Genomic DNA, 17241 nt, shown 5'->3' on the forward strand with positions numbered 1-17241 from the left:
AATGTTCAGGTAACTGAATTCTATGACCTTGGGAGCCAAATCGCAAGGTTGAGTTCCCTTGGATGCCTGATTTCTCCATGGTTCTCCAGGTTGAGGTGAAGCTTCTCGTGGGGAACTACTGACAGTTTGAGGAGTGTTGTGAACCAGGGTTGACTAGCCCAAGTGGGAACTCCTAGAATGTGGGTGAAAGACATTTGCCTGAACTTTCGAACCAGAAATGGAACAAGAGGGAGAGGTGAAAAAGGTAGGCCAATGTCCCTGACCAGTTCTTCCTTAGAGCATTGCCCTTGGATAGCAGGTGTGGGAATCTGGAGGCGAAGTTTGGGCATTTTGTGTTGTCCGTGGTTGCAAACAGATCTATTTGTGGAACCCCCCATTAGTGGAAGTATGAGAGGAAGACATGGGGGGTGGAATTCCCATTTGTGGACTTGTTGCTACATCCTGCTGAGCTGGTCTGCAAAGTCGTTGTCGGTTCACGGGAGGTGTTTTGCTAACAGCTGGATGTTTTGGTGTAATGCCCAACACCAAATGGTCTGACATAGGCATGATAACTGTAGAGCATGCCCCCCCACTTTTTGTACAGTACTTGGCTGTCATATTGTCCTTCCGTACTAAGACAACCTTGCCTATTAGGTGAGGGAAGACAGCTTTCAATGCTAGGTGAACAGCTTGAAGCTTGAGGTAGTTGATGTGGAGACCCTAGTGTTTGGGAGATTCTGCAGGTGGGCACCCCATCCTGGGAGGGATGCGTCCAATGTCAGAATGATTTGTGGAACAGGGCTGAAGAACGACAGAACTTAACAGGTTTTGTGTGTTCCACCAACGTAGAGACCAATAAGTGTGGCTGTCTATTAACACTAGATCTTCTACCAGACCCTGTGACTGAGATCACTGGGGTGTTAGACATTCCTGCAGTGATGTATGTGTAATCGTACACGCGGCACTATGGTGATGCATTGGGCCATCATACCCAGCAGAAGTATAACTGTTCTGACTGTTTGCTGTTGAATGGTTTGAAAGTGTGGTAGCAGTATTTGGAAATGTTTAATCCTTGCTGCATTGGGATAGGCTAATCTCACCTGTGTGAGAATAGCCCCAAATATGGCTGAACCTGTAAAGGTTGAGATGTTTTTTTTTTTTACATTGACGATAAACTCTAGTTGATGAAGCAGGTCTATGGTTACCTGAGTGTGTTAGCGGCACAGAGGAAGGGTACTGCCTTTGATAGGCCAGTTGACCATATACAGGAAGACATGGATGTTTTGTCTGTGTAGATGTGCTATTACCACTGATAAGCATTTGATGAACACCCAGGGTGTAACAGACACCCCAAATAGGAGTACTTTTAACTGATTATGTTTGGCAGCTATGACAAGCCTGAGGTATTTGCGGTGTGCTGAAAGAATTAGTATGTGAATGTAGGTGTCTTTTAAGTCTAGTGCTGACATATAGTTGCTTTGCTGCAGAAGTGGGATCACATATGGAAATGCTCTGACCGGAGTTATTAGAAATGAGTTTGCCCTGCCATGCGAGTTCCTGCCCTCTTTTCCTTTGTTTTTCTGGGAGGTACTGGAGGAGTTAATTTTAACCCAGTGGGCCCGCTCATACCTGGCTAATTGGCCTTGTGTATTTGCAATTCGCCAGTGATTGGTGGACTGCGCCGCTACTCGTTTCCCTGAAGTATCAATTAGTTTAGACTCCTTATCAGGAGATGTAGTGTCAGCTGTGCTGTGTGAATTTGCCCTCTTACAGGCATTGGACAGAACTAATATATCAGGAGGAAGTTGTCCTTAGTTGTAAATAGACTCCGAGGGTGCAGGTTTGTATTTTTAGGTCTCGCCTAGCGAAAACAGTGCATGAGCTGCTTCGCCTTGGCGAGCCTATTGTTGTGGCTTTTGCAAGCGAAGGGAGACAAACCATGTGCGCGCATGGATAGGCGATGTGCACATGCATGGTTTGTCTCCTCTCTGCCGCTTGATTTACCTTTCAGTACATGTGCACGCCTACATTGCGGCTCCTCGTGTGCTAACACGCTCCCATAGCACGCTTTGCGACAGAGCACGCTCCTTGCAGCCTTGTTTTTATTCCTATGGCCAAACTTTGCTTATTACTTAATTAGGAGACTGGAACCTATTAACAAATTACCCAAAGAGGCATCACTGAGTGCACCACTTTTGTCAGCAGCCTGTATTTTAATCTGCTAAAGAAACCAGTACAAGTCACTTTCCATTTTCTATTAACATTTGACAGCTCACGACATGCCAACGCGCAGCCGGTTTGCACGTAGTGGAAAGTTAATAAAATACAATATCAGTTTAGCTGCATACAAAGCCTGACGCATTCAATCTTTAAGACTGGCGCGTTGATGACGCCACTCAGACTGCCACGATTCCACAAGCAAGGAATAAACTGTAACCCCACAGTAGAGGTGAACAATCCTCACAACATTTTGGCACAGAAAGCGCTTCCAGACTTTGGCTCAAATGAAGCACTCTAGGAGATGTAGTCTAAATTTGTTTAGATTAAACAAATCCATCATCTCGGAATTAGCAAATAAGCAGGCAACTCCATTGCGTTTCTCGAGGAGTCAACTGACTTCCCTGCTTCTGCGTGCATCAAAATAAAAGCAATAACAGCGCTTGTGGGGCATGGTCAGAGTCCGGGACATTGAAACTGGCTGGATTGTAAATCGGAATTGATGGGTATTGTGAAGACTTGGTCAGTCCCTGAAACAGAATTGTAGGAAATGTAAGACCATATGGGTGGCCAGTATATATTTTCTGACTGCAGAATTCAGGGAGCTGGCATTCCCTAAGTACCTTAGAGTCTTGAGAAGCATGTGGCAGACCCAGAGAAACTCCCCAGCAACATAATATCAAGGACTGTACTGAGATGAGGGAGCATTAGGTAATCTGAAGCAGTCAGGCAGAGCCCGTAGTACGGATAGGTGCATAAGGGAACATGGGTTGAGGAAAACTAATTTTTGTGAATGTTAGCTCAAATAGTGGAGTTCCGCTCTCCCGCCACTGGATATAGGTGGGTGTGTGTTCAGCAGAATAGCTCAATAAAAAGAATTGATCCAGAAACTAAACTAATTTGGCAAATGCATCTTGGAACACACTACTGTGATTGCACTTATATAGGGCTTATTAAACCAGACAAGGCGTTGAAGCGCTTAAATACTGAGACGTCCCGGGTGTAAATAATTTGTTATCATCGGGTTTACCACTCCTAATGCATTTCAGTATTTAACAAGCATTTGCAATGCAATCTGTCTCGCAATTGCAAGAGTTAGAGCTATTGGCATAGTAAATGACAATGTCTTTTAACCATGTTTCTTGGTTTGGAGTGGATGTATGTGGTTTGTAGTACAATTATGTGGGTTGAATTGGAATGGTTAGTTGTGGAATGGTGTGGTGTATTCGTGTAGTTGAATTACGTGGCATGGGTAATAGATGAGGGTGAGAGCTGCACAGAATAGATAGAAAGGTAATTAAAAAGGTATAGGTAGTTTGTGCACAAAGTGGTGAATGAAACCCAGACAGTGGAGCAGAAAGAGTGTTCGAGAAAGAAGGGGAGTATAAGCCACAGAAGCATAAAGAGGGTGCACGCAGAAAACACCCCAAGAAGAGGAGGGGAGTACGCTTTTGAGGGACAGAAATCTTAAAAAGGCACAGGAAAGAAAGTGTGCTTGAAAACCTCAAGTGAACCAATATGCGAGAGGAGGGAAAAGTATGTGAAAAAGTGAGAAAGAAGTGTGATAGAGTACAAGAGAGAGCAAGAGAGAGAGGGACGATTAAGGGGGTGGGGGGGGGGGCACCCAGGGGAGGGAAGGGAGGCAAAATAAGTGCACAGCTCGAGAAGGTACAATAAAGTAGCTTGTGTGAGCAGGCATTTTATAGAGGAATTAATGAGTGTGAGGGAGGGATGAGAAGGGGCAGAGGAATTGCGAGATAAGAGGGGATAGCGGATGTGTGAATTAGGGATGAGAGACAGTGGGCGTGTGGGAGAGAGAGGAAAGGGTTGGTGGATGTGCAATGTATAGATGGGTTGTATTGGAATTGTTTGTTGTGGAATTATGTGGATAGTAATTAAATGGTATTAACTGTTGTTGAATTTTGTAGAGTGATATTGTGTGTTACGCTGCTGGATAAAAAAAAAAAAACAGAAAAAAGTGTGAATTCACCCGCGTGCGATGTTCAGAAGATGTAACTTTTGATGTGTTGAAAAACTGAACCCTGAACGCTTTTTAATAAGAACTCAATACTGAAGCAGGATGGGCTGGGATGAAAAATTCCAAATCTCATCAACTAAACGAAACAAGCATTTGCAATGCAATAGGTCTCGCATTTGCGAGAGTTTAAGCTATAGGCATTGCAAATGACAATGTCTTTAATTTATGTTTTATAAACAAAAACATAAATAAAAGGCATTGTCATTTACAATGCCAATAGCTCAAAGAATGCGCGGTCTATTGCAGGGCCTTTAAAGATGTCATCAGTGTGACGCATCATGCCCTTTAACATAGGGAGGTATTGGGTAGCCCCATGTGTACTGGATAGAATTTCAAAGAGAAGATCTTCCCATAGAGCCTTTTTATGGCGCGGGACGTGGTGGTACGCTGCAGCCCTGCTGATGAGCTCCTGATATAAGGAGGCAATGGTTTGGCAGGGTACAGGTCTGGATTTGTGTCCCCCTAGGGGTCCAAGTCATCATCTGTCCATGGATCTGTGGGGCTGTATTGTATCATAAGAAGCATCTGTACCCTCCCTCCAAGCCCACCCATAAAGGAATGTTGGGACCCCAGCGAAGTGATATCTAGGAGATCACCCTAAGAATGATGTGGAGCGGGTGAAGGTGGGGGAATGAAGGTGGAGGAGGTGGTGGTGGTGGAGTAGCTGGTGGAAGAGGGTGCAAAGGAATGGTAGACTTGTCTTTCTTCCTCTTTTTAACAGGCATCGGCAAGTCTATTGCTTCTTCAAAGGAGAGCTGCCGTTTTGATGGAGGTGGTGCTGACACCACAGTTTTGGTTAAGATGCAGCCAGTGTGAGGCTGTATATGTATCTGTTCCAGGCAGGCATCAAGCCGTTCCTGCATTTTATGCAGGATTGGTTTCACTGAAGTACCCAGTTCGGATTTCGATGCCGGTCTTGAAATTTTCAGTGCTTAAATTGTCTTTTGTTTTGGAGTCGAATTGGTCTGAGCAGAGGATGGATGGGGTCAGCTCGGAATGTAAGCTGATGGCTTCGGCTGTTCTTTTCATGTCAAGCTCAAGGGCGGGCATCCGTAGCAGATGTTCGGTGCCAACCATGGCTTGCTGGCAGTAGTGGCCCGAGAGCCTTATGTTCAGTCGTGATCTATTTTTTTGGGTGGCAGGATGGGGGCGTCAGTACTCCTAGTACGCTGAACCGGTGGAAGGTCCTGCATTTGAAGGTTGATCTCTAAGTCGGAGCTGTAGTTTTAAATGGAAAAAAATCTCTTCCTCCACCACAGATGCCTCATGGACTTCCTCCTCCTCGACATCCTGTTGTCTGAAGATGTTGTGTGTATCGTTGTCCCTCTCTCCGCTGCATCTCCCTGTAATGTGCTGTAGGATCCCATAAGGTTTTCTTCAGTCTGCACGATTGGCAAGCTTCGCAGTCTTCAACTCTGTGATCGGGAGACAAGCATAAGTTGCACTCTTGGTCAAGGTTGGTCCACTCCACAGATACTTCGCATTGCACTTCTGGCAGAAACGGAATTGCATCCATTTCATCAGAAGGGCATTCTAATGCGAAGCAGAAGAGATAGAAAGAAAAGCTGTTCGATTGCATCGATCACACATGTGATCGCTTTCCTGATTCCGAAGCGCAAAGACAGGAACGTGTTCAATAACAATACAAATGAGAGTAAGGGTAAATTACAAAACGAAAGGAGTCCGAAACGGTCTCGAACTGGAACACAGTAATACACGTCTGAACCCGACAGTGGAAAGAAAACAATCAAACAATGGAGTCAATGCCCATGCGCATTACTACCAAGAGGAGGAGTCACTATACCTGGTGGCTCGAAAGACTTCTTGGAATAAAAACAACTTGCAAACATCCAAACACAACATTAGATGGCAGGAGTATGCAAAGCATGTGTAGCTACACCCACACATGCCTCGAACCCATATTTCTCCTCTTTTGAAACATGTTAGGCAGGACTAAGTGTCAAGCAAAAACAGTATGCGCCATTTCTTATTTCTTGAGCAGCAAACACACGTAAACATATGTTTAGCTGATTCCCTAACATGCAAGTAAAAAAAATGAAGGACGTATATTGGTTCCATCTTTTATTATTTACAAAAGTAAAAATCTTATGCAATATGACCCCCTGAGTCTACTACCCATATTGCAAACTGGATCCTTTGCTGCATAAGGCTTCAACTGGAAGACAGTAGTGCAAAGACCGGATTCAATACTCAGTCAACACTTTTATATCAGTGCAGTGTAAAATCAGGCTCTGAAGCTTGCGCACAGATAGACACTGGTTAGTCACCTGCCTCCGATATCTGGAGAAGGAGTCAGAAGAGAAGTTGACAGTGCAATATTCCGCCTGTCTTCTTCTGCCTCCCTCTGGTGTTTACGGACCTGAGGAAAGGTGGCTGAGGCTCTCCTGCCACCAACCACTGCCTTCTCTGCCATCAGCAGTGAAACTATTAACAGTGGCGTCACTAGGGGGGTGCGGGGGGTGCGGACCGCACCGGGTGACACCCCTCACATGGGGTGACACCATCTGGTTACGTTACGCTGTGTAACACAGCTCTGCTCAAAGGTGAGGGCGAGTGTGTCTTCTGTGTGTCTCACTGCTTACAGTTTAACTCAAATGTACCTGAAACGCGCTGCAGCATAATTAATGACCACTTTTAAGACGCTGTGCAGCGCAACTAGTTTGCGGGCGGCTACTGTGCGAATATAGTGACAGAGATCCCTTGTCACAGTGTTAAAACTGCTCCTCTGATAACATGAATTGTGCCTGCTATATAGTGTGCTCCGGTGGTTGGAAAAAGCGCAGCACTTCCAAGTAGTAGACAGTCAGTGCAGCGTATTGCTTTTATGATTTCCATCGTAGAAATGTTATAAGGGACAAGCAAGGGTGGCGGATTGAGGATTCAATCACACCTTCCCATACTTTCTCTCCACCGGAGTGTCGGTGCCATGGAAGAGACGCTTGCTGCTCGTGTGTAAGTGCTGTCTGCAGCGGCACCTATCTTCCTACCGAAATGCATAAATTAGCCGGTCTGTTTTTTGTGGCATAAAATACTTTATTTACTATAACAAGAAGCTCTTTAAACTTGCGCCGCCAAGCTGCTTTCCGTTGCTTTTCACCGGGTCACGGCAGGTCCCACATTGACACATTGTTGCGGAGGAGGCATGTACGGTTGGCGCGCGTGCTGTGGCGGGATGTCGAACTTCCTGCTGCCAGCCGGGCCCCAGGGCACCCAGGAAATCCCCTGCTGCATAACCTAGATTTAGAGGATTGACCACCTACTCACTTCCTCCAGACCTGGACCTGTGCTGTTGCTGTTGCTGTGCCCCTACCCTGGCAGAACCCAACTTCTGTCCCAGACTCACTAGGCCAGCATAAGTCTCATAGTGAGAGCAGGTACCACAGGCTAAGGCAGTGCATCAGGGCTCGCTCTCTGACTCTCTGAAAAAGAAGCAGGCAAGCGATCTCCGCTGTGCCACGCCACCAGCTCCTCTCCGTGGATCAATCATTCTGACAGCTGTAAAGAGATACAGGCGAGTCAGATATGAATTTATTAATCTGCTACTGCTGACATTATAAATGTTTGTTACGAGAATGGGGAGGGGGCTTCAGCTCAACATAGCTCCTTGGAAATGGGCAAACTAATGTTGTCTGTCCGTACTGTGAATGCAGGGCTATCTTAGGGGGAAGTTTTATCTAAACTAGCAGTTTTGCTGATTTCTTAGTAGTGCAAAGTGTTTAACATCCTCGCTGGACAGTGACACTTCGAAGCAGCAGAGCCTTTATTTTCCCAACGCGGTGAACTTGCTAAGTCAGAGATAAGGCAGGTGATTAATGTTTACCGCTGGAGAGAGGTCAGAGATTTGTCTACTGGCAGTTTTCACTCTCACCATTAGGTAAGGTAGAGGGTTAATATGCCTACTGCAAAGAAGGTCTCCCAGCATATTGTATTGAACTGTATTGTATGTGGATAACTCAGTGGGTCACAGATATTCCTATGTTACATATGTTTCAGCTGCTAACTGGAGCAGGGAGTGGAGTGTGCTGATTATTTAGAACATAAATAACAGCTTTAAAATCACCTGCTGTGATTTCTGATATGTGTCTATTTCCATGGAGTTCATTGCATGATTTTGATCGCACGGCAGTGCCACACATTTAGTTGTTGAATGTCTCTCATAAATCTACTGAATCTATAAAAATGTCACACATACACAATCTGAAACATTAGCAGCTATACTCAAATGGGTGTAATTTTTGATATGTATATCATTCATTGCTTGCTTTTGTTCAGGAGAAAGTGTCACTCATAGTCATTGAAATGTCACTCATAATTACACTTAAATTATGAAAATGTCACACATCGCGCTCTGAAACCTTGGCAGCTATGTGTGTGCGTATTTAAATGTATCCTCTAAGTGTCGCACGCACTAATCATGCGTTCATACTCAGGAACACATGTCTCCTATTAAAACTGCAACACCTTTTTGGCATCTTAGAAATGCATAAATGAGCATATAAAATGACGGAATGACGCACCATTTGTTATCTGCGTGCAAGGGAACGTGCGCAGAAGGAGTAAGAAATATTTGGAAAATTTTAATATAGCGCAACAGAGCATGGATTTTATTCGGCAAAAAAAGGCACTCTCTGCTAAATAAATGGTTCATAAGTGCCACAACCCACTAAGCCTGACCTCATAAGCAAAGCGGAGCGCAGAACCAACGCTCACTGGTATAAATTATTGATGTCGGTGTGTTGGCTAAGGATTAGTGTAGGACGCATTCTGTAAGTCTGCTTTATTATCTTATATACAATAAAAAGTCCCCAAAGTAACTGCCATGTTGACGGAAAAATTTTAATATATGAAAGTTGAGGGTGCAAAATATATTTTGCGCGTCAGGCAAAGTGATATTCGTTTTTAACATTCACTCCACTGCCAATGAGTCAAGACTGGTAACTTGTAAGGGCAATCTTGTCCGTTCTGCCTGTGAGAACGTAGGCAGCAGTTTCATATTGTTTTGCTGCCAGTGCACGAATGCAAAGCACATTTAATAAGTTTATTTTAGTCACTTTCTGAAGAGCCAAGAACTGTGAGGGGTAAACCATGGGGGGTTGGGGGGAGAAGGCGACGAGGAAAGGGTTAAAAGAGCTGCAGGAGGGGGAAGGGGGTGCAGGCGGAGGGGGAGGGATGGTGCAGGCAGAGAGGGAGAGGGTGCAGGCAGAGAGGGAGAGGGTGCAGGCGGAGGGGAGAGATGGTGCAGGCAGAGGGTGAGATGGTGCAGGCAGAGGGTGAGATGGTGCAGACAGAGGATGAGATGGTGCAGGCAGAGGGAAAGATGATGCAGGCAGAGGGGAGATGGGGCAGGCAGAGGGGGAGATGGTGCAGGCAAAGGGTGAGATGGTGCAGGCAGAGGGAGGGATGGTGCAGGCAGAGGCGAGATGGTGTAGACAGAGGGAGAGATGGTACAGACAGAGGTGAGATGGTGCAGGCAGAGGGGTAGATGGTGCAGGCAGAGGGAGAGATGGTGCAGGCAGAGAGGGAGATGGTGCAGGCAGAGGCGAGATGGTGTAGACAGAGGGAGAGATGGTACAGGCGGAGGGTAGATGGTGCAGGCGGAGGGGAGATGGTGCAGGCAGAGGGCGAGATGGTGCAGGCAGCAGGGAGATGGTGCAGGCAGAGGGAGAGATGGCGCAGGCAGACGGAGAGATGGCGCAGGCAGAGGGAGAGATGTTGGAGGCAGAGGGAGCGATGGTGCAGGCAGAGGGAGAGATGGTGCAGGTGGAGGGTCGATGGTTCAGGCAGAGGGAGAGATGGTGCAGGCAGAGTGAGAGATGGTGCAGGCAGAGGGAGAGATGGTGCAGGCGGAGGGAGAGATGGTGCAGGCGGAGGGAGAGATGGTGCGGACAAAGGGAGAGATGGTGCAGGCAGAGGGGAGATGGTGCAGGCAGAGGTGAGATGGTGCAGGCAGAGGGGAGATGGTGCAGGCAGAGGGTGAGATGGTGCAGGCTACGGGAGAGATGGTGCAGGCAGGGGGTGAGATGGTGCAGGCAGAGGGTGCGATGGTCCATCCGGTAAGTTGTGAGGGGGTGACACCATGAGTTACCCGCACCGGGTGACACCAACCCTAGTGACGCCACTGACTATTAAGCATGAATTATTCATCCAATCACGTAAACTATCGATATATAATACGTACCTTGCCTTTAACTTGTCTATGTCCTCCTTGGACATGAATCTTGGTCTCCTGCGGACCTCTTTCTCTGTTTTGTACATCAAATTCTCTTGAATCATGTCTTTGAAAAAGGGAAAAAAGAGTTTTTGAAATAAGTCTGGTGCTAAATAGGTAGATATAAATGCTTACACTGAACATAAAACCCCAAAGTTAATTAGTACACTTCTGTTAAGAGTAGTATTCTTATCTCAAATGAAGATACAATCTTTCAGAATAGTGCGCACACACCACCACCACCAATTGGAAGTCCAATAAATGATCTTTGCTAACAACATCTGTATAGAAAACAACAGCAGCCCATAAGCAAATGTTAATAAAGGTGCAAGTTCATCGGGCTATCCAATATCAAGCACAAGAGCAAGTGTTAACACAAAGCATAACTTTCAAACCACCTCCCTTTTTAACTATTTAAATCTGCTCTTCGTGCTATTTTGGGCAAAGAGCTTCCCTTATTTAATACTTCCATTGCCGTTCTTAATAATAACAGTTGGGTGAAGGAGAACTGACATACAAAAACAGATCAACATTGATATAAACCATAGTATGCGAATGATACACTTTGCTTTCCCAGGATTCTTACTCATTGAGTGTACAGCCCCTTGAGTTCAGCCTAACGCAGAAGAAACTCACTAACTGAATCACAAAAAAAATAAGACACCTGCTCCGGAAAAAACAACAACTTGTGACTCCAGTTGTAGTTAAAGTTTATATCTTTTTTCTATGGGAAATTTCCCTAGCACAAACCAGGGGCAGCAGGCGGAGCCACAAAAACCAATAAGAAGGAATGTATGCCTGGTGTAAGACAGAGAGGCAGGTGAGACAATCCATTCAACATGACACAGCACTGATCTAAGCGGTCTATACAACGTGTTGGTCTTATGGCGCAAGGAATATGTATCTGGGAGGATCAGTCTGAATCCTACACTGCCCAAGATATAGTATTTCGTTTACCAGTCAGCCCAAGGAAATTTCATTGAAACTACAACCTGAAGAAATGAAATCTGTAAGTGCGGCGCTTAGTGGAGTCAGTTTTGCTGCTTTCGTGTCAATCTTTACTGAACAGGGTTTCAACTCCCTCACCACATGCATTGCGATGACCGTGGTAGTGGTGGACGGAGGGGACTGCTTTGTGAGTACCCTACACAATCTACTTTATTACCAGAGGTGTAATTAGAGGTGGCTGCAATGTCTGGTCATGTCGTGTTTCTGAGGTGGGGACTGTCTTCACTGGTCAGGAGTTCTACCATGCGGTTGCCCTGGGGAACTGCTTGATGTTTGTTTTACTCGATCTGTGGTGAGTGTCTGAACATTGTCTGTTACCCACAGAATTCGGCCTTTGGCCGCTTGGGCAGCCATTTCAACCGTTAAGTGGTTGTTTGCGCATGCCTTTTTACTCACCTGTTGAGCCGCGTGGATTTCAACGAGGACGAATATTCTCTGTGACGACATACCCTTCCTCATGTCATGGCTGTGCAACTCTCAGTGGCAAAGATTGGCGCACAAGCGTGCTGGGAGCCATCCTGCACAGCAAATCATGCGTGCCGCCATTTTGCAGTTGGCGGCTGCACCCAACCTCCAGATCTTAAATTCTCTCTTTTGCTTTACACTCCATTGCAGCGCAGTGTTGGAGCTGCCTCCTTTTTTCACCTTTGGAGCTTGTTAACGATTGTTGTCCACACCATCCTTGCTACGGAACGCAGGCTCTTCCCTGGTGCTGCTTTATTGCTACTTTAACAGACAGGTGGAGAATATAGTTGTGTACATCTTGTGGCTGTGTTTTCTTGGGCCCATTTCAGTCTCAATGTGTACTGCCTCTACATAACTCTTGTGGGTGCCGCAATACACGTGTTACTTCTTCTCTCTTGTGTTATGTTAAAAGCATTTATTTAGCGCGTGTACACCAACGATTTCATGGCACTCTGGTGACGGTCGAGGCAGTGCCAGGGAAATAGCTTAGTCATCATATGCTTGGGCCAACAACCAGGTCTTAAGCTGTTTTCTAAACTGTACAAGAGAGGTTAGAGATCGCATCTCGACCGGGAGGCATTTTCAGAATTGTGGGGCCAAAACTGCAAACCTTAGACCACCATACTTCTTACGTTTAAACAAAGGAGTTGCCAAAAAGTTCAGGTGCGAGGACCTAAGGTCTCGAGAAGGAGTGTAGCGTTGAAGTCTAGCTGAAATAAAAGCCGGACTATTGCCAGGAAGGGCTTTAAAATGGTGCATCCCAGCTTAAAAGCACAGCGCTTGATCACTGGAAACCAGTGAAGGCTTTTCATAAGAGGACTAACATGATGCCACTTTGGTTGATGAAAAATCAACCTAGCAGCTTGGTTCTGAGCCAGTTGGAGGCGTCTCAGATGATACTCAGGGGTGCCAACCAGTGTTCCCTCTAACCTGCGCGCCTGCGCTCGCGCGCACCTTTAAGGCACTGAGCGCGCAGTGCCTCCAGTGAAGGCGCAAACGTTCTCGCTGCCGCCCGCTTTTAAAGCGCGAGCGGCGAAAAACTGCAATTTACTCAGAGGCCTTTGTGAAAGTATTCCTGTTAATCACAGCGCCAGTCAGGCGCTGCAATCAACAGGAATACGTTCACAAATGCTCACAATCATCCCGCAGCCTCTCGCCATTGAGAAAAGACATGTAGCAAATCCAAAAGCACAACGTGTGCTTTACACGTTTTGCTTTCAGACGTGTTTCATTTCTTTTCTAAATAGAGCGCAGCAAGGTGCTGATTGTGGGCCATTGTGAAAGGATTCCTGTTAATTACAGCGCCCATCATGCGCTGCAGTTAACAGGAATATTTTCACAATGGCCCACAATCAGCACCCTGCTGCTCTCTATTTAGAAAAGAAATGAAGTGCGTCTGAAAGCACAACGTGTAAAGCACACTCTTCAGGTGCTTTTGGGCCTGGTATGACAGAGCGGGTGCAGCTGCCACTCTGTGCCCCAGCAGAGAATAGCAGCCGGTGTGCCAGCGTAGGGCCCATGCAATAGCTGCTGATGGCTGTGGCTCGGGATCCGCACGCCTCTACTGCTTCCGTTGTGCGGCTGCTGCAGAGCTTTCCCCTCTGATCCTGCAGTGGTGGCCGCGGTTTGAGGGAAATGAATGAAGCTTGAGCCATGGATACATTTGTAGTGCGGGATGAGAACAGCAGCGTCTATGCAGAGGGTTCCAAGATCCTCCTCTCCACCGGTCAGTGGAAGAGGTTTAAGAGGGACAATCCCAGATTCAACCTGATGCTGGGAGAGAGGAACCGGCTACCCTTCGGGAGGCTTGGTAAGGATCATTCAGACAATGCTCCATTCTCCTACTACCAGCTCCAGACCCTTCCCGTGCATCCTCAGTCAACTCTCACCAACAAAAGCACACCCACCCCTACGTATGCTGCTGCTTCTTTCTTATTTTTACCCTACATATGCCTACTTCTTGAAACCGAATCAGGCAGCTTGTTTATGCTATTCCTTTTCCCCACGCGCGTTCCTTAATTATTTCAGAGGAGATTTAGGACGCTTTCCGTGCTTGGAGAAAGGCGAGACGTGGTCTAGAATAAGTCACAATGCGAGTGAGAAGTTGACTCGAGCAGGGACCTGTACCATTTCTCCTGAATATAACGCTGTAAATGGTTTGTCCAGTATTAAGTATGTGCCCAGAGGTTAAGTGTTCCATTCCTTTTCGGAGAGCGTGAACCAAAGGACCGTCTCTCCGTTTGGATTCCTTACTGCAGATGTTGTCATCCATGGCAGCATTAGAAAAGCAGGAACGGCATTTAGGCGAATGAGGGGTTTCTTCGGGTACTGACCCAACACTGTAAAAAGGGATATTGTAAATGTTCAGAAATATTTTCTGAATAGATGCTTTCAATGTTTGGTATATCTTATAACGAGTTAGAAAGTTTTTTTAACATGATTTTATTATTATACTCCTTGGTTCGCCAAGAAGTTGATCTAGTACCATGTTGACCTTCATTCCGTTTCTGCATTTAGTATACACTTGTATTTACGCATGATTCTTTAAGAATATACTTGACAGCGACTTTGCCAGTGTCCAATTTTTTGGGGGGGTCTTTTTGAACCTATTCCACACCGAGGATTTTGCACCACTTTCACAGACACTATTCAAGCAAGCATGAAAAGCATGCTTAGCAAAATTAGCCAAAGCACTAAGCCTAGTAAAAGCATGTTGTAAATTTATCATATTGAGATTTCTACTGTCATATTATCGTGAGTTTATGTCACTTAGCTGTTGCCTGGTGTCTGAGTAGGATTTTATATATTCCCACAGAGTATCGAACAGTTTCCATCAAGTACATTTATATAGATCTATTTCAGTGAGTAAAACTCAGATTTTAAGTGGCTACTGATTTTTTTTTAACTAAGTCTGAGGTGATGAGCAGCATTTTCAATTATTCTATTTACACACAAATACGTGTTGGTACGCATTGAACGCTCTTGACCTGAGAAAATTTACTATGTGTATATAGAGATAACTCTAATCACTAGCATATGCAGTATACCTTTGTACTGTCTACCATTCCTATGTGACTCTTAGAGTATATCCATTCGTATCCCTTCCCTATGTATATAGAGATAACTCTAATCACTAGTATATGCAGTAGACCTTTGTACTCTCTACCAATCCTATGTGACTCTTAGAGTATATCCATTCGTATCCCTTCCCTATGTATATAGAGATAACTCTAAACACTAGCATATGCAGTAGACCATTGTACTCTCTACCATTCCTATGTGACTCTTAGAGTATAGCCATTTGTATCTCTTCCTTGAGTGACTTTACTACCTGTACATTCACAATTTTTCTTTCACTTTGTATCTCTTCCTTGTGTGACTTTACATCTTGTACATTTGCATTTTTTCAGTTTGTATCTTTTGTGTAATGCATGTAATTCTAAATCCTTATGTTTTGCAACTGGTTCTTATGTAAAGCGCTCTGACACCTTCGGGTAAAGTTTGCGCTATATAAAACCGCAGAATCGCAGGAGGTTAGGCTGACCAGAGACTAAAAACCCATCTCCTAAATCGATAGCTTGAGCATTAGCCACAACCCCAACCATAAGAGCGGAAGCATTTTCAATATTATTTACAACTTGATGCAAAAGACAACCATTGACTAAGCCAATAGTCTTGGCTTTTTGTAGGTGTAATGTTACTTGTATTATATATCTGGATGCAATGACAGAAGCAGCAAAATATCGGCAGGGTGGCACACTATGCGATGCACATATTTTTAGTGTAATTGCCTTTAAGCCACACCCTTAATTGCATAGGTTACGCCCCTTTGAAAGATCTCAGAGTATTTCCATCCCTCTCAAAGCCCTAGTCTACACACGCGGTCAGGTCCTTGGCGCACATAGCCTTGGCTGCAGCGCACACAGACCTTACTCTGCCGCACACAGAGGAAAATAATTAGAGGGAACATTGGTGCCAACATACAGTGAGTTGGCATAGTCCAGTCGGGAGATTACCAAGGCTAAAAACACCGGAATCATGGCTTCCCTACTCAAGAATCTGCTGATCGTCTTTATTACCCGCAGTTGAAATAAATCAGCAGAGACAACTGAACTGACCTGGGCTTTCTTTAATGGACAAATCGTTACTGAGTCCTGACACTGCTGCAAGCGCTGGGACGCCTCTTCACTGAGGCAGCTGCGCGCTATATAAAATCACCTAACAATAACAATAACTGATAATTATCCCCAGGCTTTTGGAAGAAGCAGCTGGCATGTGGGTATTGCCCAGTAGGGGGGGGGGCAAAAGTTGGAGTGCCATGGATTGGCTGATCCACCCGTGCGAATCAGCTCAGTTTTGTCAGGATTCAGCTTCAATTGGTTCTCTTTGCTGCTTGTCTAAGAGCGAATTACATTACAAGGTCGTCAGCTGGTCGTTACCTCTGCAAATCTGGTTTACATACGAACTCCAGTGGGTGTCATAGGACTACAGTGACATGCACACCTATTAGCTTTAATGTCTATAAACGCAAAGGTGATGGTGTTAATGTATTCCTATTGTATTGCTTGGCCATGATTATGCAATGTTCACTCATGTTTTGCTTTTTGTACAGTTCCTGATGGAATTTTTCTTATATACACTTATCCACCATGGGATTGTATTTTACATTCATAGACTCTTGGTACACACATTCAAAGTGTTCATTGTTAATTTCTAATGGGTACACCTTACACCTCTTTATTCACTACATTGGGATGGCAATGGGTACTAGCCCCATTTGCTCACATTACACTTGCCTACTTGGGCTACTTATGGTTTCAACCCTCTCTCAGGGTGACATTGCACGGGTGTTTATCCCATTTACATGTGTTAACCATTCCTATGCTAAGGGATAGGTTATGGGTTCTGTCCCATTTACAGTAGCTAAACTCCCCTACGTCACAGGGTAGGTCATGGATTTCAGTCCCATTTAAGTAGCTAACCTCCCTTACGTCACGGGGTAGGTCATGGGTTTCAGTCCCATTTACGATAGCTAACGTCCCTTACGTCACTGGATAGGTCTTGGGTTTTCAGTCCCATCGTCTCTTACACTGTTTCCCTCACACATCGAATGTCTTATGGGTCATAGTCCCATTTACTACATTGCTTAGTTTTGACCGTTACACAGGGGTTGTCCTAACACTGGATATCGTTTCATGGGTCTTAATCCAATTCTCAGTAGTTCCTCACCCCTTTGCTTCGAGGTAGGGGTCGGTCATGGGTTTATGTCCCATGTCTTCGTACATTCTTACCCTCTCCTAGGGTA

At 45.4% G+C, this 17241-nt stretch overlaps 1 protein-coding gene across 1 annotated transcript in view; it reads right to left on the bottom strand.

Annotated features, from left to right (window-relative positions):
- The window catches only part of LOC147734647 (protein mono-ADP-ribosyltransferase PARP12-like), a 235978-nt gene that overhangs the window by 46752 nt on the left and 171985 nt on the right, over positions 1 to 17241 (bottom strand). The window contains exon 9 of the mRNA XM_086952946.1: positions 10434 to 10530. Coding sequence (XP_086809072.1) covers positions 10434 to 10530 — 97 coding nt within the window. The remainder of the gene's footprint in view (positions 1 to 10433; positions 10531 to 17241) is intronic.

This window comes from Lissotriton vulgaris, chromosome 1_2 (genome assembly GCF_964263255.1).
Source record: "Lissotriton vulgaris chromosome 1_2, aLisVul1.2, whole genome shotgun sequence".
Lineage (NCBI taxonomy): Eukaryota > Metazoa > Chordata > Amphibia > Caudata > Salamandridae > Lissotriton > Lissotriton vulgaris.